Source organism: Eretmochelys imbricata, chromosome 10 (genome assembly GCF_965152235.1).
Source record: "Eretmochelys imbricata isolate rEreImb1 chromosome 10, rEreImb1.hap1, whole genome shotgun sequence".
NCBI classification, from domain to species: Eukaryota; Metazoa; Chordata; order Testudines; family Cheloniidae; genus Eretmochelys; species Eretmochelys imbricata.
The window spans coordinates 4,266,826-4,289,982 of NC_135581.1; the positions used below are offsets into that span (position 1 = coordinate 4,266,826).

Consider the following 23,157-nt stretch of genomic DNA (forward strand, 5'->3'; position numbering starts at 1 on the left):
TTGTGGTTGTGAGCTGCCAACAGCTCTGTTTGTGGGATCTGCTCTTATGGAAATGTATTTGATCAAGGGAAAAATGGGCTTGCAGTTCTTCTGGTTGTTACATGCTCCTTTCTGCTGGTTGCTGCACCGGGGTAGCTGGTGATGATGGTGGAGTACTAGCTAAACCTGGTTCCCAATTCCATTTCTGGACAGGACAATTAGGCCTGGTCTGCACTATGAGCGTATGTCGGCTTTAGCAGCATTAGTAACGCACGTCTACTGAATCCATCCCAGGAAACATTGCTTGCATTTGTCTGTCTTTTTCTCAGGTAGAATGGAAAGCCGGTAATGCCCACCCCCTCCATGCCCCAGGTTACCCTAAAGAAAGGGCTGTGTGCACCAACACCCAACCTACACAGCCAGAAGTGAGCTGAAGTCTTAGCAAGCTCACCACAAGCGAGGGATATTTCACTGGAGCTCAATACAGAGGAGGAGCAGGAGCAGAGATACAGGCTGGTGCAGAGACAGAAATTGGGGGGTTGGGATGGTCTCCCAACAGAGTGCAGTGCTAACAATAAGAGGACCTTTGCTCTAGAACAGACACAGCAGGAGTCCGACTCGGGCAGGCAGCCTCTCCCCTCCTTATCTACGGCACTGAGGAGACAGCAAGTCGAGACTGGACTCGCTCATTTATAAAATTGAACTTGAAATATTTATTATAAAAATACTCAAACTGCAACGTGGGCTGGGAGAGCCAACTACTGTTAGCATCCGGCACTTCAGTCAGTGTGCGTGCCCTTGGCTCGCCAGTCATTCCCCTCAGTATACGGCAAGCAGCGTATAAATGGTCCCAGACTCATGTCCTCTTCCCACTTTCACACATCTGCTAGTCTCATATTTCGCCACATGAAATCGATGAACATGGAGGCTTGTACTAAGCGGCCTAGTCTCTGGAAATGGCGCTCTGCAAAGAGGAAAGAAAAATTATTGCTAAACAGAAAGGGTTAAGTACAAGGAAAATCAGGGAGAATTCTCTTTTCTGCCCTGACTGAGGCTAAGGGGGGAAGGAGAGGCTGCCGAGTGTGTATCATCTTCACAGGCTTTGAAAAATTGTGTTTCAGTGCTGGTAATAAGACGCCAGGAAGCAATAGTGCATTCCGCAGAGCACGGGAATGAAGAGGGAAGGGCCGATGGCCCAGTACAGCTGGCAATACTGCGTGTGCTGTTGTCTACACGCTCTGTGCCCAAGGCACAGTTCAGACACCTGGCTCTAGGCACGGCCACGATCAGGCGCCGCGTGCTGGTGCGGGGGGAGTTGCCACGGGAGCACCTCTGGATGGGTGAGCCACGGCGAGAACCGTGCCACTGTTTTAATGGAGCCGAGATGCGGGCTCTTCCGTCACTCACCGGTGTAAGGCAGAAGGGATTCCACAGCAGTTTTAATCCCCTCATACTGCAGGAGACACTCCGGCGCTTCATGCTTTAGGAGGATTTCAAGGACAGCCTGAGCCTCGTGGCAGTTTCGAGAGTTTGTGTTCCAGGTCACCAAAAACTTCAACACTGACTCTACAGGGAAAAGCCAGAAAAGCAGTTCACACACACCAGCTCAAGGGCAACATCACCCCACAAGAGATGCCAGTTCAGGAGGGATCTGTTCTTTTCATACCCGGCTGACCTGGCATGACCGAGTGACAAGCCTGGGGGCCAGTAGTAACTGTATATCAAGTCCCTCACTGGATTGACCGTGACACAGGTTGACTGAGAACAACTAATCAGTAACATATGGAAGTGGCCTTGTGAACAGAGACGGTGACAGGGATGCAAGTCTCCGGGTTCTAAATTCCTAACTCTGCTCCTGACCCAACTTGGGCAAGTTACTTATTCTCCTATGTGCCGCCATTTCCCCATCTGTAAAATAGGGCTAACAGAACATAGCTGCCTCCTAGGGGCGTTGTGATGCTTTGACACACCTGGATGGAAAATGCTACCAATGTGCAAAGGATCATTGCATGGCTGCGGCCTGTGGCCACAGACCAGCCTGGAGCAGGCTCAGGCCTACGTCATCACTGGCACCCTTACTGATAGCAGCGGCTGTGCTTGGTGAGGGTGGGAGGTCAGTGATGAAGAGTGAAGATAAGGGAGATTCTAGTCCTAGTTTCAGTACAGAAAACAGGCTTCTAATCTAAATACTCTTTTAGTCACATGAACAATAGCTCAACCAACCTTTCTGATCCTTCCGCAGTCTAAGGATGTTCTTTTCTAAGTTCTCTTTCCCATTGGTTTCCTTAAGGATAACTAAAGGGGAAAGTGAAGAGACAGGAAATAATGATAAGATTAATTTCTAGAAAATAAAAAGATTTAAAATAAGAAGCCAAGCTTTGGAAGCAGGAAGTTTCCAACAATTTGCGATATTTAATGAGCGTGCAACACTATATCCTAAGGTGTGCTGTTGTGAAAACAGGCGTGCGCCTAGGAACTTACCTACACACAAAATAAGATTATGAAGGTTGCAAATTCAAACGCTCCGAAGTTAGGAAATACCAGTATTGCCCGTGAAACCTTAATTCTGGCCCCTCGTGCGGATGCATTATGATACAGTCTTTAATTACATGATCACATGGTTAAGGCAATTGAATGCTGCTCTAGAAAATTGGATGCTATCTCTGCCTCTGCCCCGGATCTCCTGTGTTCTTTTAACCATTTTTTGCGTACGCTCAGAGAACGTTTAGGATACTGTACTATGTCAGTACCCTGGATCAGCCCAATTCCTCATCACCAATGAAAAAACATGAAAGCTAGGCCTAGTTTCTCTGCCAAACTCTAAACCTGAATTTGATCTCCAGGAAAACCAAATCAGCAACCTGACCCTCAGCGCTGTGAAGAGCTGCTTGTGGAGTAACTGCCATGAGCTAGGTGCTTGTTTAAAATGCAGACAAATACTGCAAAGTAACAATTAAGCTCAATAAAGATTCTGGTTTCAGGCTGTTGGCTTTAGGGATGAAAGCTGCCCTGTCTGCTAATTCAAGGCCCACTGCTCCTGGACAATCAGTCACTGTGCATGATGCTTACAGGGGCCATTGAGGTCTGTACAGTGCTGTGTTTAACATCGGTCATGCTCTGACCTTTCCTGAGATGTGCTTGTGCTGTGAGATCAGAGGAAACACTTGCTGTTGCGCACAATGCAGTGGGGCATTGGTAATTTCAAATCAGAAAATAGAGGTGACAAGAAAAGGGGAAAATAGAAGTGGGAGGCTCCTGGACTCTGGGTTTCTGTCTCTTTTACCTGACAGAAGGGGATGATTTGGAAGACACCAGAAAGAACCTTGACTGACAGTGGATACCTACCCTTGATCACTGTCAGCACCGTGTGTGGCCGATCCAAAGAGATTGCCAGCCCTAAAGCTTTCAGGTATTTCTTCTCATGGAGCAGGTTGGAAAGCTCTTGATCTCTGTAATGCAATCAGGAAGAAGAGGTTGTCAGAGGTTCATTTGCTTGAGAGAACAAAATGTTATACAAAATGCAGCAAATTCAATAGTAACAATGCGTAGAGATTTAATGCCAAGAAGTTAATAAAAGTAGGCTTCCCAGTGAAAACCTCAGTGTCATCATTGTGTCGATAATTATCCTGGCATTATGTTAAAAGGTTTCCTGAGCTATTCTGTGCTGGCTGACACAGGAGAAAATGAATGATGAGTAAGTTTCAATGGTCTGACTTGGCTTATCTCAGCAGTACAGAACCCTGAAGTTCACTGACTTCCAAGTTAATAGTTATTATATAAAGACTTTATGGGAAGCCAAGATAACCTACAGCAGCGGATGAAGAGACTAAGAGAGATTATGGGTCAGACAGCCAGATAAACAATGGCTTTGCTTTATGAATAAGAAGGAATGGGAAGGCTTTAAGTGCAGTTTCATGGGGATGGCACATGATAAAAGAGACAATATACTATCCCTAGTATTGCTCAGGGTTACTCACTTCATAATCTGCTCCTCTTGCTTAGCTTGCTCCTCTTCCAGCTCAATTTCAGTGACATCCTTTAACAGATCACAACACAGCCGCTGTCAGTCTTGCTTAAACAGAGTTTGATTTCCTCTTTATCCTCTTTAGCAAGATCTTTATGTGGGGTGTCAAATGCTGAATCTAGCTGCTCCCCAAATTATTTATAGCACCATGGACTCGGCCCCTTCCAAGCCATCACTTGTGCTCCCATTATGCCTCTCGTTGCTTGCAGGCTGCTCAGGGCCATTTCCTGTCCCTGCTTTTAGAGAGAAGTAGCCAGTGCTGATCTGGAGCCTCGGCCGAAATCAGTATCTGCCTATTCCCATTTTACAGATGGGGAGGATGAGGAAAGCAGAACTCAGGCAGCCTGGCACCCAGTCCTGGATTCTGACCACTAGACCACACTCCCTCAATTCTTTTCTTAAAGCAAATTGAAGGAGGACCATGTACGATACCTTCCACAGGATGACACAGGAATCGCTGGATGCTGTCACGACCAGGTCATCCTGTTTGTTACAGTGGAGACCCCACACTTTATCTTCGTGAGCGTCTAACGTTTTCACACACTCATTTGTTTTAATTGTCCAAAGTTTCAAGAGCCCATCGGAACCGCTTTTGGAAAGGAGAAAGAGAAACCAAACGTAAACCCCTGGACTTAAATCGGCACTGGACTGTCCTATTCTTGCTCTACTGCATCCTGTCAGAAGTGAGGGCTTGGTAAAAATGACACTCTCAAACCATCAAGGGACCGTGTCAGGTTAAAAATCATTTCAAACTAAACCAAATGATGCTATGAACATCCCCTTAGGGTATTCTTTCTATCCTGGCTATTCACATAGCCCCGACCGATCATGGCAGTATCTGAGGCACTCAGAATCCGAATGTACCCTCCCCCTGCACCCCGGGAGGCAGGGCAGTGCTGTTATCCCCATTGTACAGACAGGGAACTGAGGAGCAGAGAGAGTAAGTGACTTGCCAGGGACAGGAAGTTGGTAGCAGATGCGGGAAATGAACCAGTGTCTCCCAAGACCCAGGCTAGCACTTTAGCCACTGAATCATTCTTCTTCTCTGAACTAAGAGTTTTAAACCCCAATTTACGTCTTGCTGTGTATGTAGTTCATTGTTTTTTTCCATTTCTCTGCTTGGACAGTGCAAAGATCATTCATTCAGGTTTTATTTCTGTTTATAACCAGTAAAGGCAGAAAATCCTTTCCTTGAGGGTTCTGCATTCGTTTCCCTTTGGCTGATTAACCCTTCCTCTGCTGCTCATGCCAGCTACAATAGATGAAATGCCCCTCCAGAGCTGCCCACATATTGGATATATCTCATGTCCCAGATAGTTCAGCGGAGGTTATGGGAACACAGCAGCACGGGTGCTAGACTGGAGGACAAATAGGGGAAGAACTAGCACTTCAGGAAAGCTGAGCAGAAATCCAGCATTTTCTCGTCAGCAAGGTGAACTTACAATTCACTTCTGGGAAAGGGCTACAGTCAAGGTGGCTGGTGCTGACTCTTCTGGTTGCTGGTTTAAAAACCAAATCCCAGTGTCGGTGTAAGCAGGCCCAACTCCCACTGACCTCAATGGGAGCTTCACCTGCTTCCTCCAGAGCTGAATGTGGTTCCCTCTCTCGTCAGAATCCCACCTCTCTCCTCGGGAAAGGGGATCATCAAATCAACAACTCAACCTCCTGCTCAAGCCTCTGTTTGCCAGTTCGCTGCACTGGCCTAGCTTCCCTTAGGCTCCCAGAGAAAGGTCATACCCACTAAGCAGCTGTGTCCCATGGCTCACGAAAACTATCTTCAGCACAGAGGCGTCATGACCTTCAAAAGTCTGGGGTGGAAAACAAACAGAATATTAGACAGCCAGGTCACAGGGCAAACCTTGCCTCACTGTTTGGGGCTAGGAGGCAGTTTGGAATGGCGCTCTTCTTTCACAAGAACAAAATCTGTACCCAGATTCTAGATAAAGAAGTTCCAAGCAGGCAGACCATATCCCTGGAACCTGTGTTTTGCTGCAGGGTGGGAGAGATATGACGGAAGAAAAGACGCATCCCAGTACTACTTTATAGACGCTTAGTGTAATTGCTTGAACATGCAATCCAAGGATAAATCCCACATGGTGTCATCAGTGAGACATTTACATTAACTGGATCAGGCAGCTGCTGAAAAGTTGATTCACCTTCTTATTGTGTCAAGCAAACATTAAGATGGGAGATCACACCACTGGGGAAGAGCCACATGGGATCACAGCACTCGGACTGCTAAGTTATCTAAAAGTAGGAGCATGCAATAAGATGAGTGCAACGTAGCGTCATCCCCCTCCTTCTAATAATGAGACAGACTGACGGACTCGAGAGATGTTTCTCCATTGAAGACCGAGAGTCAAGTTACTCTGTTCTATGCCCATTTCCTCCAAGGTCCTGGCTGCGTCACATCAATCCAGCCTGCACTGCTCCTGGGTTGGCCAGGGAAGGAAGCAGGTTACTCAAGAGTACTGCTAAGGGGCTTGCTGCCTGTGCAGGCCTCAGATCTTGATGGCCTGGAGAACAAACCCAGGCCTGAACAGCTTTTCCCTCATCATGGGAGTGATATTACACTTCTGCTAGTCTGGCCAAGCCGTGCCTGTCTGGAGCAGCCCTGATGAATCTCTGCCACATTCAGTGTTTGTCTAGACGACCCAGGAGTATGAATTTTCATTACCTTCAGACAGCTGAAGTCATGAAGACCCCACAGCTTCACAGTGCCATCTGCTGAGGAGGTGGCCAAGACTTGATCCACAGGAGAAAACTGCACGCACCAGATCCCACGCGTGTGTCCTGAGAAGATGCCCATCAGAGAGCAATCAGGACAGGACCACAGCTTGGCCGTCCTGTCCTGTGAGCCAGTGGCAATCAGTTTGTCATTTGGAGAAACCGCCACACTATTTATATCCTAGACAAAGTCACACAGAAGGAACAAAGCAGTGAAATTCTTTTGCCAGCACTAACCAAACACCTGGTTAGCCCAGGGCTGAGAACGGAGGAGTGAGAAAGATACAAATTCTGAGACCTCAAGATTCATTGTTCCTGGGACTTTACCTGTTTTACAGCTAACACACCTGAGAAGATCTGTTACAGCTCAACTAGAAACTAAATACAACATTTTCCCATGATGTGATCTCCCCAGCACACGAAATCTTTCCTTTTGTGCAGCTGTTCTATGCTTATATGTTGGTGCCCCCAAGCCAACTCCCACTAACTCCATCAGTCTCAGACACACATCTGTTTCTTGTCCTGATCTGAGATTCCTAGAGGAGAACTAAAACATCTGAATGAAAGCCACAGACAAAGAGGGGAGAAAAATACATAGACTATCAGGTTTGGAAGGGACCTCAGGAGGTCATCTAGTCTAACACCCTGCTCAAAGCAGGCACAATCCCCAATTTTTGCCCCAGATCCCTAAATGGCCCCCTCAAGGATTGAACTCACAACCCTGGGTTTAGCAGGCCAATGCTCAAACCACTTTGGGAAATTTTTTTTTTAGCGAAAGGAACAAATGGCTTCGGGGGGATTTCCCTAGCCTCCACTTTACAAATAAATCACTGATTTTCCTTGTCTGATGTCAGTGGAAGTTATTTCATCAGTCACGTTACTGCCTGGAATCCATAAACATATGTTTTATGAAGTACTGAACCTTGCGGCCAAAGGCACTCAAAGCACAGAACACAAGAACTGCCTCGCTGAGCTTTCACAGAAAAAGAACCTTCTCAAGTCCGCTGAGCTTTTACCTTGTCATGACCCCTCTCCGTCACGTGGGCATGAAGGATTTCAGGGCTGGAGACCAAGCCTGCTTTTGCTTTGGCAGTGAGGGACTCTGGGAGATTCCAGACTTTGATCGTACAGTCTTGGCTGGTGGTGACTACAAAGCTCTCTTTCATTCTGGAAGCGGGAGTTGGGGGGGGCAAGGGGGGAAATAGGAAAAGGAAAAATGTCAAATGCAATAAAGCAAAACAATTGCTTCACCTGCACAGAGAAAATGGCTTTTCTTTCTTTAGCGCCATCCTATGCACTCAGCTGGGATTTCAAACAGCTCAGTGTTTTAATGTTTTCCAAAGCTTCATTTTATTTCATTTCATTTCAACCCTTACAACAGTCCCCCGCAGTTCAGCTATTTGCCACAGGCATCATTACTCCTCTGGGCCAAATCTCACTTACTGAATTGCACCTTTTGAATACAGAAATTGGGCTGCAAAAAGACACAAATGTGAAGAAAGGAAACAAGTTTATAAACAAGCAAGATTTCCCAGCAAGTTCTCTTATCTCAGTATTTCTCCTCTGTCCCAAACCCTTCCCCCTCTAATTGACCATAAGGTAATCCAGGAGCTAGACAGACAAAGGCTCTTGCAGCTTTTTGTTCTTCTAGACAAACTTGAGCAAGGTGGACAAAGAGGAGAAGAGCAAACATAAGAGCTGGGGTTGGTGAGGCAACAGGGTGGACCAAAAAAGCCTCTCTTCCAACCTTATCACGTTACAAGGCAACACCTTCACCCTGACTGGCCTGGGCCACTGCAGAGGCAGCAGCCTTAGTTTACACAGGCTGTGGTTTCTTCATTGTGAACACAGACCACATGTAGGAAGAACGATGATGCCTCCGTTACCTTGAGCAAGAGAGAGCACCCACTCCATGGGCGTGACCCAATCCTTCGGCCATGCAGACCACCTCGCCGGCTTTACCCATCCGCCAAACCCGGAGGCTTCTGTCCTGAAAAAGGAAAGGAGGAAAACAGTTACTCTGACAAGTGAGCAGAGTAGTATTAATAGCCAGCGTGCTTGGTATTAAAAAAAAATAATAAAAAAAGATCTGTGTCTGCAGTCATTTCATCACCACCACCTCAGGGCACAACCAGACAACCATAATGAGGGACTCCAGCTTACAGTCCAAGCAATATTCATAGAGCCATAGAAATGTAGGACTTAAGAGATTACTTAAATTCACTCTCCTGTGTTTAAAAATCTTTGAAGGGGATTCCACAACCTCCCTATTATCCTTTTCCAGTGCTCAGCTATTCTCAGAGTTAGAAAACTATCCTAATCCAACCTAAATCTCCGTTTCTGCAAACTAAACGAGACAAATTAACTTTAATTTTAATGGTAAGCTAAAGTTTACGTTAGTTACTTCATTTCTGAGCATGTTGAGACAGCCTGCCCCTAGCCTCCTTACCTCTGATCATCTATGCTACACACTGCTCCCAGCCACTTTTGCAGCAATGAATAGCTCTGAGCTCACATGCTGGAGAGAAACGCTTACTAACAGTAGCACAAATACTGAAGATCCCAGGAAGATCAAACAACTGGGATTTTCTGCTGGGACAGTATACTAAAACCAACCCATATTTTTCTAAGGACAATATTAAAAAAACGATAGGAATAAGGAAATAGGATTTACAAAGAGCTTGGATATCTATGAAATGTCTATTTCAAAGGTGAGGTGGACAGAAGTTTCCATCATGGAAAGGACAAAAGCCCTTTCCAAAATCAAGGACAATGAGCAGAAAACTGCCCACAACAATAAAGATCACTGTAAGCAATGGGCCATCCTAAGCATCCAGGGAAGGAAATATTATATTACCTTAGCACAGCTAGAAAACATCAACCCCTTTCTGAAGACATCCAGGGCAAGAACTGTTTCTGAAAGGAAAGACGGCAGCAATTACTGTTAATTATTTGTAGCGCCTAGGAGCCCTAGTTGTGGGCCAGAACCCTATTGTCCTAGGCCTATTTCAAACAGAATAAAAAGATTAATTCGCAGCTCTTCAGAGCAGGGCCAAATATAAAACAAGAGATAACAGATAGAGGCAGACAGATGGGGCAGCGCAAGGAAACAATGGGAATACTGGTCAGCATACTCAGCAGTGGTCTCAGCACCACTGGGCTAACCACTGCCACGTTGCTGTGATGGCTATGAAAAAAAAGGGGAGTTTTAAGAAGGGTTTTGAAGGATAATGAGTTTTGTGGATGGTTACAGGGAGCACCTCCCACGCATGAGGGGCAGCAACAAAATATTGTATTTAGACAACAGAAATGCATGAAATAATGCAGAGTCCACCACCCAGCAGGGGTGAGGGGAAGCTCTGTGGGACTTAAAAACACACCTACGCTGTGGGCTCTGCTGTTTGCTAGTAAGTACTTGGCTAAGTTTGAGGACCTGGTGTGATTTGATTAGACGCTTGCAGTCACTACCACTCAGAGTCGGTCTTTGCCCCCACACACGCTATCTAGAATTTAAGAAGATTTCAGTGCTGGTGAAAGATGCTAAACCAACAGCCCTGGAGAATAAAGGCTTCTTTTTATGCAAAACAGGGACAGCATGGAGAGCAGCGGGAGCTTCCACACACACCGCCTGCAGAGCGGATGCCTCCACCCTGCTCTGAGAACTAGAGGGCACTGCAGCCTTCACACAGATGAGTCTTGGGAGGAGAGAAGCCTGAGCCAGGGGCGACTCACACAGTTCCTCCCTGCCCATTGCAGAGCTGACAAGTCTCTAGGTCCCTGCATACCTGTGTGGCCATACAGGATCTGGCAGTGCGACGTTGCCAGCTCAAACACTTTCAGCTGAGGGCTGTTGGTAGCCACAACAATGTGAGAGTCAGCAGGGCCAAGGAACCGCACATCCAGAACCTCCTCGTTGTAACCTGCAAACTGAGGGCAACGAAACAAGAGACAGCTTAACAGACAAGGAATGAGCTGGCGAGAGAAGACCCAAATGACAGCTATGGGGGCTGGCAGCACTGCATTCATGTGCATGCCTGGGGGTTTTTCATTTGATGCCATACTTAAAAACAATCTGACACAGCACAGCCTCCATTTAAATACATAGACATTTAAGGATGTGGCACATTCCTCGATGGTCTGTACCTCACTGCCCTTTCATCTCTGTTTCATTTGTTTAAGAAGAAATCCCTGCAAAGAATAACCTATAACTCCTGATGCCAGGTCTTTGGTTCATACTGCATGGGCCCCAAATCAGTACAATGCAAAGCTCTCCCAAAGAAACCTTATCAATGAACCTGTGCTCTGCGCATTGGAAATAGATCTGTGTACCAAGGAGAAAAGGGTAAGAACATAAGAACGGCCATACTGGGTCAGACCAAAGGTTCATCTAGCCCAGTATCCTGTCTTCTGACAGTGGCCAGTGCTGGGTGCCTCAAATGAACAGAACAGGTAATCATCAAGTGATCCATCCCGTCGCCCATTCTCAGCTTCTGGCAAACAGAGGCTAGGGACACCATCCCTGCCCATCCTGCCTAATAGCCATTGGTTGACCTATACTCCATGAACGTATCTAGTTCTTCTTTTTTGAACCCTGTTATAGTCTTGGCCTTCACAACATCCTCTGGCAAGGAGTTCCACAGGTTGACTGTGCGTTGTGTGAAAAAATACTTCCTTTTGTTTGTTTTAAATCTGCTGCCTAGTAATTTCATTTGGTGCCCCTTAGTTCTTGCGTTAGGAGAAGGAGTAAATAACATTTCCTTATTTACTTTCTCTACACCAGTCATGATTTTACAGACCTCTATCATATCTCCCCTTAGTCATCTCTTTTCCAAGCTGAAAAGTCCCAGTATTATTAATCTCTCCTCATACAGAAGCTGTTCCATACCCCTAATCATTTTTGTTGCCCTTTTCTGAACCTTTTCCAGTTCCAATATATCTTTTTTGAGATGGGGTGACTGCATCTGAACGCAGTACTCAAGATGTGGGCGTAGCATGAATTTATATAGAGGCAATATGATATTTTCTGTCTTATTATCTATCCCTTTCTTATTCCCAACATTCTGTTCGCTTTTTTGACTGCCGCTGCACATTGAGTGGATGTTTTCGGAGAACTATCCACAATGACTTCAAGATCTCTTTCTTGAGTGGTAACAGCTAATTTAGACCCCATCGTTTTATATGTAGCAACAGCTGGGGAAGATGGAACCATTAGACAAAATGTTGTCATTGAACATGGAGTTGTCCCAAGGCATGGTGGGGGAAGAGAAGAGGCACTGAGGTTTGGTACATGGTACCTGCTTCCTGAGCTGAAGTGTCTGGGCATCGTAGAAGATGATATTATGCTCTGCAGTCACAGTTGCGATCTCATTTTTCCCCGGCACCAGCATGCACTGTGTCAGACTGTGTGCGCTGCCCTCTTCTTTCTCCTTGGCGTCCACACGTTGGTACGGCACGGGCTGGGTGTACATGCAGGCAGCTGTGGCCGCATCCCAGATGTGCAGGACCCCTAATGCATGGGATGTACACTGCCTGTAAGTGGCATTACAATACCTGCACAGTATACTCAGAAAAGTCCTCCGAGGTGTGTCCGTTCAAACTCCAGCCTTGTCTACAGGAGACAGCTGTGCTGGTTTAAGTAACTGTGTGATTTTTAAACTGATCTAGTTCCGTGAAAGGCTGCCTGGACACACTGACTTTGGTCTAAGCCAGACTTATCTCAGGTTAGCTAAAATTGATTACGAACAGGTTTAAGATAAACCAAAATAAGCCACTCAAACTGAAGTGTCCACAGAGGGGTTTGCACTGGTTTAAAATTCAATTTCATTTAAACCAGTGCAATTTTCTCATGTAAACATGACGCCTAAAACAGAAGGTGTTTTCTAAATTAAATCTAGACTATGAAATCTGAGCAGGCGTTCATCCCCCACTCATCACCGTGGTATCTGGGACTGTAAAAGCTTAGCAGAAACCGGGAGGGAGAGAAAGTGCTGCCTTAAATATCCCAAGAGTGCCAGAACAGGTTCACTGAACTGGACCTGGCTTTCAACAGATACAAGACAATGGGAAGAATGCCGAGCCCTGACAATGGCTGGCCACAGAGTGTAATTTACTCCTTCTTACACCCCGGAGTCTGGCAGCGACAAGACAAGAAATTCCAAAGGGCTCATTCACCTTTGCTGCCAGCTGTGAGAAAGTGAAGCCCTCGTTTCTTCACACCCAAGTGTGAGAAATCTCCATCCTCGGGTAACAAAACTGCAGCTTCCACGCTCTGCAACAAACAATGAGGTGCAGTAAAAGGTAAGTCTAATTTAACAGCCTGAGTAACCACTTGGAATCATGAGCAGGTCCCTTTTCTCCTGACTAGAAGTCAAATACCACTGGGGAAGTAATCTCACCTCATATATAGGGACAGTCCTCTTGGCTTCTCTTGTTTTCAAGTCCCATACCATACAGATTTTATCACGACCAGAGCTGCAATAAAGGTTGTAAAGAAAAATTCACTATCAGCACCTTCCAGCCAAGACTGTCAAAGCAAAGTCAGACGTGGAGCTATGGCTAGTCAACCCCTCTCTAAGTCAGGTGCGGGATGAACAAAGCCACACACAACCCTGTGAGGCAGTTCAGTATTAACTCCAATTTACATATGGGGACACTGAGGCACAGAGCATGATTAGGTGAAACCCAGACCCTCAACCTCTCTCTCTCGGAGCCCCACCTGAGCCTCAATGTGCTGTACTGTCACCCCTTCCTTCCCTCGATAGCAAACCCCACGGGCAGCAAGAGAATGCCATATGTTTCTTAGGGAGGGGGAATCTAAATGGAGATCTGATAAGCTCATAACAAGTCTACCTGATGAGTGTGTCCTTATCTGCAGCAAAAGCCAGAGAGGTGACAGCACTGTAGTGGCCGTCGAGAGAGGCAATACACTTGCTGGATTTCAGGTCCCAGATCTGGATTTTGTAGTCCATTGAGGAGGAGAAGAGCTGCAAGCGGGAGATATCGGGATGGAACTCGACGATGCTAGCGAGGGAGGGAGAGAGAGATTAATACAATGCAGGCACAAACCAACCAGCATCGTCTCTGATACGGCAACAACATAAATGTCTAGCATCTATAACAGACCATTCACATTACCTAAACTGGGGTTAAATTACTGCCCTCCTTTGTGGAATCTCGTTTATCCACAGTCTGCCCACTGGAAAAATTTACCATAGGTCTTTGCCCTCGGAAATGCTCTAAAGAGTCCAAAAATTGTCAATTGTGGGTGTCTCAACTTGAGTTCACAGAATTCCTTAACCATATCATCTCCCTCCCTATCTTTTCCTGCCAAAGCAACAGCCAGTTGTAGCCCTGGTCCCTCCGTTAGCAGATCAAAAATCGGAAACTGAAAACAAGTTTTGGACCCGATCAGTACAAGTCATTTGCATTCCCCTTACCCAGAATGCTCTTCTCACTCAGTCATCTCAGGATAATACTAATGATCAGACGGGGATGGGGCCAAAAGGATTGGCAGTGATTGCAATTGTACAGCAAGATCTGCTAACAGAATTGGGGTCACAAATCCAGATCCCCAAGCTGCTGCTCCTTATTTCAGACAGAACACCTGGGTGGAAAACTGTCTCTGCTAGTTTCCCTAATGGAAAAGGGAGGCTAAGAAGATTTTCTCCTTACTGTACAACCCCCGAAGATCCTTTCAGGTTATGCGTGCAGTACTGTTTGACTACATCCCAGATCTTAATGGTACTGTCACAGCCACCTACAAGAAGAAAGGACATGAAGGAATTAACAACAGAAATGGGTAAAACAGCAGGGCTGGGACGCTAGCAGTTGTATCAGTTTCACAGATTACAAAAGCAGAAGAGGCAAAATGAGAGAGAGAGAGAGAGAGAGAGAGAACAGTTAGTCAAAACAGCCACCAGGGAGGTTGCACAGATTATAGCACTTTGCATTTTCAGAGGGCTTTGTAAGTATCTACTCACTGGTCCTCACAATAGACAGGTACTGTTACTGTCCTTACTCAGAGATGAGGACCCTGAGACACAGAAAAGTTAAAAGGACTTGCCCAACCCCGCCGCACCCACTCCCTGTCCCATGAGCGAGTTTCAGAGCTTTCCAGATCTGTGCTCAGACCACTAGACAAGCTTCTCTCTCGGTGCATGTGACAATTTGTAGAATTTTCAATTAATAATATATTTTTACATAAAAACAACCTTCTTATTGCAATAACAGGAAAGCCTTGAGAGGCTCCCATTCAAACACTGTCACTGTCTAACATCACAGAACTTAAGGCCATTTTATCACAAAAACAGACTCCCACATCATGCGACACTGAAGTCAGACTGTACCTGTGGCCAGCAAAGTGGAAGTGGGGTCAAAGACCATGGCAGCCACTGGTGCTGTGTGCATTGCTTTCCATGTACGTCTACACTTGTTCTCTCGCCATTCCCACTGCTTTAACAGCAACGCCCGGCTTCCCGTCACAAGAATCTAACAGAAACACACAGCAGGAAAAAGATAAAAATACAGAGATTAAGTTAGCCAGTACATTCACATTCTGCGTTATGTTCACAGCGCAATTTAGAAAACCCAGAGACAGACAACAGCTAGGAAATTTCAGTTACCAAAAGAAGCTAATTCTGAAACTAATTTATTTACCAGCATTTTCTTTTTTTTATAGCAAAAGCCTGGAAGCCTTATAAACAACATAAAAATGTAAGTACATCACAATGACCGGACAGAAACGCAATGCTGTAGTGCAACAAACAGATACAATTCCCACCCCCCTATATATCTATATTAAGTAAGTTTAGAAGTAACTGCTAGTCTTTCAGAAGCAGGCACTACAGATAATAACAAACAGCTAATAAAGGCCTGTTGTAATAATTGGGCCCACAAATTTACTGTAATTGTGAGATGTGAATAAGTTCATAAAATGTCACAATAACCTAGAACAATAAATGGTGATGGGGAAAAGATGCAAAAGGGATACAGAACCAATTAGGACAAACAAAAAGGCCTATTCATATAACTCAATGACTGTGTTAAAATTATGCCTGATAAACTAGAGAAGGGTGGGACCAGAAATTGACAGATCAAAATTGGTGTGTCAGAAATTAGGCCAAATAAAAGAATGAGGGAATGGGCTATTCCACCAATCGCTCCCTTTGGGGTCCTCAAAAGAAAAGACTTTTGGGGAAAATAAAAGTCAAGCTAACAACAGTTGCTGGCTGGGAGAGAGGCGAAACAGAAGAAGCTAGCTACACCAGCATGGCTGCTGCTCCCACCATCTTCTGGGACCCTGGGATCCACCATGACACCGTTGGGCCTTTGTCATCCTGATCCTGAGAGATGTCCTGACCAGGCCAGGCCAGAGAGAAGGACCCAGATGACATCATTTCTGCTGGCTCTGGCTAAATCTTGTTGGGATCCCAGAGTTTTGGTTCTTGCTGTCACCTTCCTCCCCACTGTGTGTTCTTTTTCTTTCCCACCTTCCTTCTCCTTTTTCTTACTTCTTTCTTTTTGTTTTCTGTCTAACAAGCATCTGGATTAGCCAGGCAAGACTATACATTTTGCAACATTGCCGTAAGTTAAAAGCAATGCCCTAAACAGCCTGATGCTGGTACAAGTTTGCCAGGTCTTGGGAGTGGCCGATGAGACCATGTGCCATGCCTATGTTTCTCCAGCAGTGAGGCTGCAAGTGAAAGTCAACACCAGAGACAGAGGCTGCATTTTCTCTCTCTACTATTCTTTTCTCTTCCCTCTTGTGTTTGCCTTGTTTTGTCTTCTAGGGAACAAACAGCAACTACAATAGCTCCAGTCCATTTCAACTACCTTCTCTTTTCCCCAAAAAGGACAGTTGTTACCACCTTTAAAATGTGGAAGTTGTTAGAAAGAAAGCCTTAACATTTTACATGCTTTTGCGGTTTTTCTTTCTTTTCTGCATCTTTAGTAAAAGGTTAAAAAACAAACAAACAAACTAGCAGTGTTTGCCAGTGTACTAAGCAGACTGATGTCTCTGTTTACGAAACCCCAAACTTCGTTTAAAACTGTTCAGTGTTGGACAATGACTGGGTCACATTAACATCTTTGGCTCTTTGGGTCATAATATTCCATCAAAATTAATACCACAGGCTCCAATCCTGCAAACGCTTAAGCACACGCATATTTGCAAGAATGGGTCTAGAGTTAGCTCACAGAGTAAATTAAAATAGCAGCCAGTACAATCTATGCACATGCACAAATTGAATATATTTGATTGTCTCCCTTTCCCTCTATGTTTTTTGTCTTCTTAGATTATAAGATTTTTGAGACAGGGACCATTTCCCTATATATGTTTGCTCGGAGCTTGTCACAATAAAGTTTCAATCCAGATTGTGACCTCTGGGCACTATTGTAACATAATTATTAAATAATAATTCCCTTTAATTTATACAGGATGCAAGTTTGTTGGAAGTAGCAATTCAGACTGCACAAAATGTATTAGAAAATCCTGTCAGAAATTAAAGATGGGAGAGTCCAAACAGACCCCATTTGGACCATCGCCCTTTGCGAGCGTTGCTGACATGATTATTTACGGGACCTATTAAAGTGGAATGGAAAATAAGGAACCAAGTGTAACTTGTCACATACCTCATCATCAGGGCTAAGAACAAATGATGTAATGTCCTCCTGATCATCCTATAAATGGAAGAAAGAGGCAGTTAAATCATCTGTGCAATATTTTTAAATGCCATGTTGCCCTATTCTCTTTACAGGTTTTACATTGCCTACTCATGCTACATTTCTTCTTGCGCTCACTGAGTGTGCAGTTCATCACAGAATCTCCTGCCGAGGAAACTGCAGAATACCCATGAACAAGTAAGACTAACAGGACTGGGTACATTGTACCGGGCTAATAAATCCTGGTTCCCACAATGCTACACTTCTTTCCCGGACTGAGAGTTCCAACCTGCTGAGGTGAGGCACAGGGACAGAAACAGGGTGAAGTGTGTGAGTGAGATTCCCAAGGAGCTGCTTCTAGCTTTCATTTAGCTCATGTCACTGTCAAGTGCAGACTCTTCATTTCAGTGGCAATCCAAAGGTGAATCATTTCCAGAGAGACTGTTCACAGGCAAGTTTCCTACTCTGACCAGAAGGCTCCCATGCTAACTATATTGCTTCCGCCCACCAGGATGCATGTCCGCAAGCACATCTCACTACCGGGGTCTGGAGTTTGAGACTAAATCCAGTTTCCCATGATAAATAACAAGTACATAAGAACCACCATGCTGGGTCAGACCAATGGTGCGTCTAGCCCAGTGTCCTGGCCTCAGAGCGGCCAGTGCCAGTGCATCAGAGGGAATGAACAGAACAGGACAGTTTTGAGTGATCTATCCTGTCGTCCAGTCCCAGCTTCTGCCAGTTGGAGGTTTAAGGACACCTGGAGCATGTGGTTGCATCCTTGACCATCTTGGCTAACAGCCATTGAGGGAACTATCCTCCATGAGCTGATCTAATTCTTTTTTAACTCAGTTATACTTTTGGCCTTCACTGCATCCCCTGACAACGAGTTCCACAGGTTGACCGTGAGTTCCATGAAGAAGTACTCTCTTTTGTTTGTTTTAAACCTGCTGGCCTATTAATTTTACCCAGTAACCCCTGGTTCTTGTGTTATGTGCAGGAGTAAATAACACTTCCTTATTCACTTCATACAGTCGTGATTTTATGGACCTCTATCATATCCCACTCTTAGTCTCTTTTCTAAGCTGAAAAGTCCCAGTCTTTTTCATCTCTCCTCATACGGAAGCTGTTCCATCCCCATGATCATTTTTGTTGTCCTTCTCTGCACCTTTTCCAATTCCAATATATCTGTTTTGAGATGGAGTGACCGGAACTGCACGCAGTATTCAAGGTGTACCGGGGATTTATATAGTGGACCATGACTGCACAGATCCCACTTGGATGGGTAGGAAAGTGGTCCATTCAAGAAGAAAAACCTGTGTGTACAAAAGTACTGGGAAAAAAAACATTTCCTTTCATTCCATGTTCAGACAGTGCTTGTTCATGGAAACTCAGAACTGCTTCTTTGCACCACTGAAAAAGGCCCTCTTTTATACTGAGACATGAAACTGTATTAGCCACTTCCTAGCAAGAACTAAACTTTGAAAATGTTTTCAAATCTCATTGTAGTCAGGGACATAGCAAATAAATAATGTATCTGTCTGGATTTAGATACATTTCTCATTCTTCAAAACTCAAACTTTCTTCTCAATGCCTTTAGATGAATGCCCCAGTAATAAAGGTAAAACACCCTTTGAAAGTCATTTGAAAATACTGAATTAAATACATCACGTTAGTAGATAAAAGTTAATCTAGAAAACTTAAGTTAGTTTGATTTTGCATCATCTCACCTGTTCGATGCTATGAACAAGTGCTCCTGTTGCAATGTCCATTATATTTAGTTTCGTCCCACAGGGGCAAAACACATGTTTTCCATCTTGGCTGATCTAGAAAAAAAAACAAAAAAGTTTATGGCACCAAAAGGAGAGTTGATATATGTATCATTGTTTACTTTCCTCCCCCAAGATTTCAGTAAAAGAATTTGGGGTTTGGCATTACCTGAACTTTCCCTCCTTTGTAGAAAGGCTCAATTTTCCTAGACACAGCATAGCTGAAAGGATAAAAAGAAACAGAAATAGAGGAACAGTTAAAATAGACTGATTTGTTTACACCATTTTCATTAAAAGCACTTTGAAGTGATTATTCATATGCAGGAACACTATATGTATACGTCTTACCAGAATTAAACCTGCTAGAAAAATTGTAGCTAAATAAATATCAGAAAATAAAAAAAGACCAACATGTGCTATGTATAGAAAGAAATAGATTATCTGAGTCATGTACCAGCAACATAAATTACAGTAAAATACTTCTATGTAACTGCTCAAGTCTATTCCTGTAACATCTTTTCCTTTATGAATTCCTCCTTCAAGTTTGTGAAGACAAGCGAGTCCAACAACAAACTATGCTGGATTTCCCAGAACTATTTTATTGTTTTGTACAGGGACTAGTGAAAGTTGACGGTTTCTAATAGAGCTGCGTTATTGCACTAAAAGCATCAGAGGCTGACATAGCAAACATGCACCACCGAGACAGCACTGTAACCACCAGTGATTCAATGTGCATCATGTTACGTTTAGGTGATCTGGAACAAAAACTCTGATTCTAATGTAGCAGAATCAGAATGTTGTACTGCTGTAAAACAGTAGCCTGTGCACAAAATCTGCTCCCTAGCAGTGAAGATAATAAGCACTGTTAAAAACCTATAGAATGTAACAGAGGATAAGATCCTGACTAAAGTGGGTTTGACAAATCCGACAGTTCTCTACAGTACAGAATCATTCTGTATTAAATCTACCAGCTTTCTCTTAAGGAGATGAGACCAATATGCCAGAGGTAAAACCCTCACTCCCAACGTGTTCTGTGGGTGTTATTAAATAACAATTACTAAGTGGCGGCACTTTGGAAGGAAGGGAGAAGAGCCATGCGACAATTGTGGGTCATAGCCTGGTGAGGGGAAAGCAACTAGTATCTGACAAACTCGATATTACGTCTGTGTGACAGAATCCCAGGCTTGCCCCATCTGCACAACAGCACAGAGACAGCCACTGGCCTGGCACCCTCCCAGCCGCCTTCCTGGCGGACACCCCTGTGCCACAGCACCCCTTCCCGCCACAGCAACACCAGGGCTCCCACCATGGCACCCCCACGGTGATGGCACGAACGTGCCCCTCCCCATTGGCGGCAGCACAGACGGAGAATGGCTCCCCCACACCACCCCCAAAAGTCTTTCGGATCTCTGAGACACAAGGGACCCCATGGGCCCTTTTTGCTCCCTGGGACCCCTTCTTCCTCCCCGGGCTCTCAGCTCCCGTCCAGGCTCCTTTGCTCCCTGGAGATCTCAGCTCCCCCTCCCCCGCTAGCCCCTTTTCTCCCTGGGGCTCTCAGCCCCCCCCCTTCCTCCCTAGGGATCTCAGCCACCCCCTCCCCCTTCCTCCCTGGGGATCTCAGCTCCCCTCCCCCGCCGGCCCCTTTTCTCCCTGGGGCTCTCAGCCACCCCCCCCTTCTTCCCTAGGGATCTCAGCCCCCCCCCCTCCCTGGAGATCTTAGCTCCCCTCCCCCGCCAGCCCCTTTGCTCCCTGGGGCTCTCAGCCACCCCCCCTTCCTCCCCGGGGCTCTCAGCTCCCCTCCCCCGCCGGCCCCTTTTCTCCCTGGGGCTCTCAGCCACCCCCATCCCTGGGGATCTCAGCTCCCCTCCCCCGCCAGCCCCTTTGCTCCCTGGGGCTCCCCCCTCCCCTCTGGAGGCCCCTTTGCTCCCTGGGGCTCCCGCCGTCCCCTCCGCTCACTTGGATTTGAAGCGCACGGGCGCGCTGCCGGGGCGGGTGGCCGCCATGCTCCCGCCGGGCCCCTCAACAGCTCGGACTCTCGCCTCCCCGCCCCCAGGGAGCACGCGTGGTTCCGGCGCTCTCAGGTTGCCAAGGGCGAAAGCATCACTTCCGGCGCTCCCTCGTGACGTCACCCGTTCAACCCCCCCTCCCGGGGAGCCCGGGGAACTAGGGGCTGGGCGCTCGGCCCCCCCCGCCCCTGTTGAGTGCGGGCAGATCGCCCCGGGGGCTGAGACAGGGGGACCGGCGTGTTCGGGGGGGGAAGGGGGGTCTTCACCCGGCCGGGCCGTGCAGCCACCTCTGGGGGGGAGCGAGGCCGCCCGCAGCAGCGCCCCAGCCCAGCGTAGGGCAGGAGGGAGAAGGGGGAAATCAGGCTCCAGTTCAGCACGGGCTCCCAGCGGGCCGCAGATGCCAGTGCTACCCCACCGGGGCCCCTGCAGGAGCGTTCCCCGCTCCCAAAAAACCCGACTGCATTGTTCCCACCCCCTAGACGCCCCCCATGCCCACACACGGGTTCAAGAGTCCACATTCATCGACTATCAGGGTTGGAAGGGACCTCAGGAGGTCATCTAGTCCAACCCCCTGCTCAAAGCAGGACCAATCCCCAATTTTTGCCCCAGATCCCTAAATGGCCCCCTCAAGGATTGAACTCACAATCCTGGGTTTAGCAGGCCAGTGCTCAAACCACTGAGCTATCCCTGCCCCCCAAACAGATGTGTGAAGGTAACATGAAATCAGGGCCCCCTTGAACTGACTGGGGCCCTAAGCCATTACTTTGGCTGCTTACAGCTAGTGCCACTACTGGATACAATTAACTTAGGCTTGAATAGAGACTGGGAGCGGATGGGTCATTACACAAAGTAAAACTATTTCCCCATGTTTATCCCCCCACCCACCGCTGTTCCCCACACATTCTTGTCAACTGCTGGAAATGGCCCACCTTGATTGTCACTACAAAAGGTTCTGCCCCCCCGTAATAGCTCACCTTAAGTGATCACTCTCGTTACAGCGTGTATGGTAACACCCATTGTTTCATGTTCTTTATGTATACAAATCTCCCCACTGTATTTTCCACTGAATGCATCTGATGAAGTGAGCTATAGCTCACGAAAGCTTATGCTCAAATAAATTTGTTAGTCTCTAAGGTGCCACAAGTCCTCCTTTACTTAGTAGTATGTGTGTCTGGAAAAACTATAGTTACCTAAACTGGGATTTGGCCAGTATACCAGGTTTTACCACCCCCCCACCCCACACTAGAAAGATATGCTGGGGCTAAGCTAACTGTCTTGGCTATACTCTAAAAACAATAAAAAAAAAAAAAGAGTAAAGTAGCACTGCCTCTTGTAGCCTACAAAAAAAAGCAAGTTTTAACCAGCTTTTTCACCCAGCCCAGACTTTCAGACAAGGGGGGTGGGGAGGTGGGAAGCTGGCACCTGGCACTGCCAGCAATCACTCTTACATCCTTTATCCTGCAGATTGTCTGGCCTAGTAGCAGACCATACCCTGCATTTGGCCTTAATGTTCACAACAGCCCTTCTGGTTATAAGCAAGTGAGGTGGAGAAAGGCAGACGTTTTCAAATGAGAGTAACTCATGTGCCACTGTATTCCACATGCAAAAATGCATTTTATACACTCAAGACTGGGCAAGCATGGAAAAGGTGCAGACACATGTTACCCGCCCAAAATTCTGTTACTCTCACACTCTAGGGGCCCCCACCTTTATCCAGCTGCTGGGGCTCAAGGTGTACCCCTCTTAATTGAGGCACCCACCCATACCCTGTTCCTAGGACTCTGAGTACCTTACATGCTGTGCGATTGCAGGGTCTTTTCCCCGTAGAAAGAGCCTCACACAGTAATATCCTATTTACCAATTACCAAAAAAACAGAATGCAAATGCTGCACATACAGTGCTCACCACACCCAATAAGACAGATGAACTTTTCTTGATAGCCAGTCAGGATCAGGTCCATCTGGGGGACTCCAGTTTCTGCACGGTATCAGTG

General features: G+C 46.3%; 1 protein-coding gene across 2 annotated transcripts; it reads right to left on the minus strand.

The window, feature by feature from the left end:
- Positions 1 to 518: 518 nt before the first annotated feature.
- On the minus strand, positions 519 to 23,077 carry TBL3 (transducin beta like 3). Of its 2 annotated transcripts, none has more exons than XM_077828475.1 (22): positions 21,115 to 21,217; positions 19,328 to 19,379; positions 19,120 to 19,215; positions 17,360 to 17,407; positions 15,076 to 15,217; positions 14,402 to 14,486; positions 13,580 to 13,750; positions 13,126 to 13,201; positions 12,902 to 12,998; positions 12,025 to 12,236; positions 10,516 to 10,657; positions 9,588 to 9,646; positions 8,617 to 8,720; positions 7,747 to 7,897; positions 6,681 to 6,911; positions 5,741 to 5,811; positions 4,436 to 4,592; positions 3,957 to 4,015; positions 3,325 to 3,428; positions 2,203 to 2,274; positions 1,387 to 1,545; positions 519 to 943 (listed from the first exon to the last, which is right to left on the minus strand). In XM_077828475.1, exons 1-22 carry the CDS (start codon positions 21,159 to 21,161, stop codon positions 855 to 857), a joined length of 2,424 nt encoding a protein of 807 aa, XP_077684601.1. In that variant the 5' UTR covers positions 21,162 to 21,217; the 3' UTR covers positions 519 to 854. The 2 variants fall into 2 exon arrangements, with proteins under 2 accessions (XP_077684601.1, XP_077684602.1); XM_077828476.1 differs by lacking the exon at positions 21,115 to 21,217 and adding an exon at positions 23,061 to 23,077 and having other exon boundaries at positions 524 to 943.
- Between the last annotated feature and the right edge of the window lie 80 nt (positions 23,078 to 23,157).

Bases quoted from the DNA above. Each gene is read 5' to 3' on its own strand.
- TBL3 (XM_077828475.1), bottom strand. From the start codon at position 21,161: ATGGCGGCCACCCGCCCCGGCAGCGCGCCCGTGCGCTTCAAATCCAA. The intron at 15,218-17,359 runs GTATGTGACAAG...TGTTTCTGTTAG, and splicing joins TTCTTAGCCCTGATGATGAG to ATTCTTGTGACGGGAAGCCG. The intron at 2,275-3,324 runs GTAGGTATCCAC...TTTCCCCTTTAG, and splicing joins GGTGCTGACAGTGATCAAGG to TTATCCTTAAGGAAACCAAT.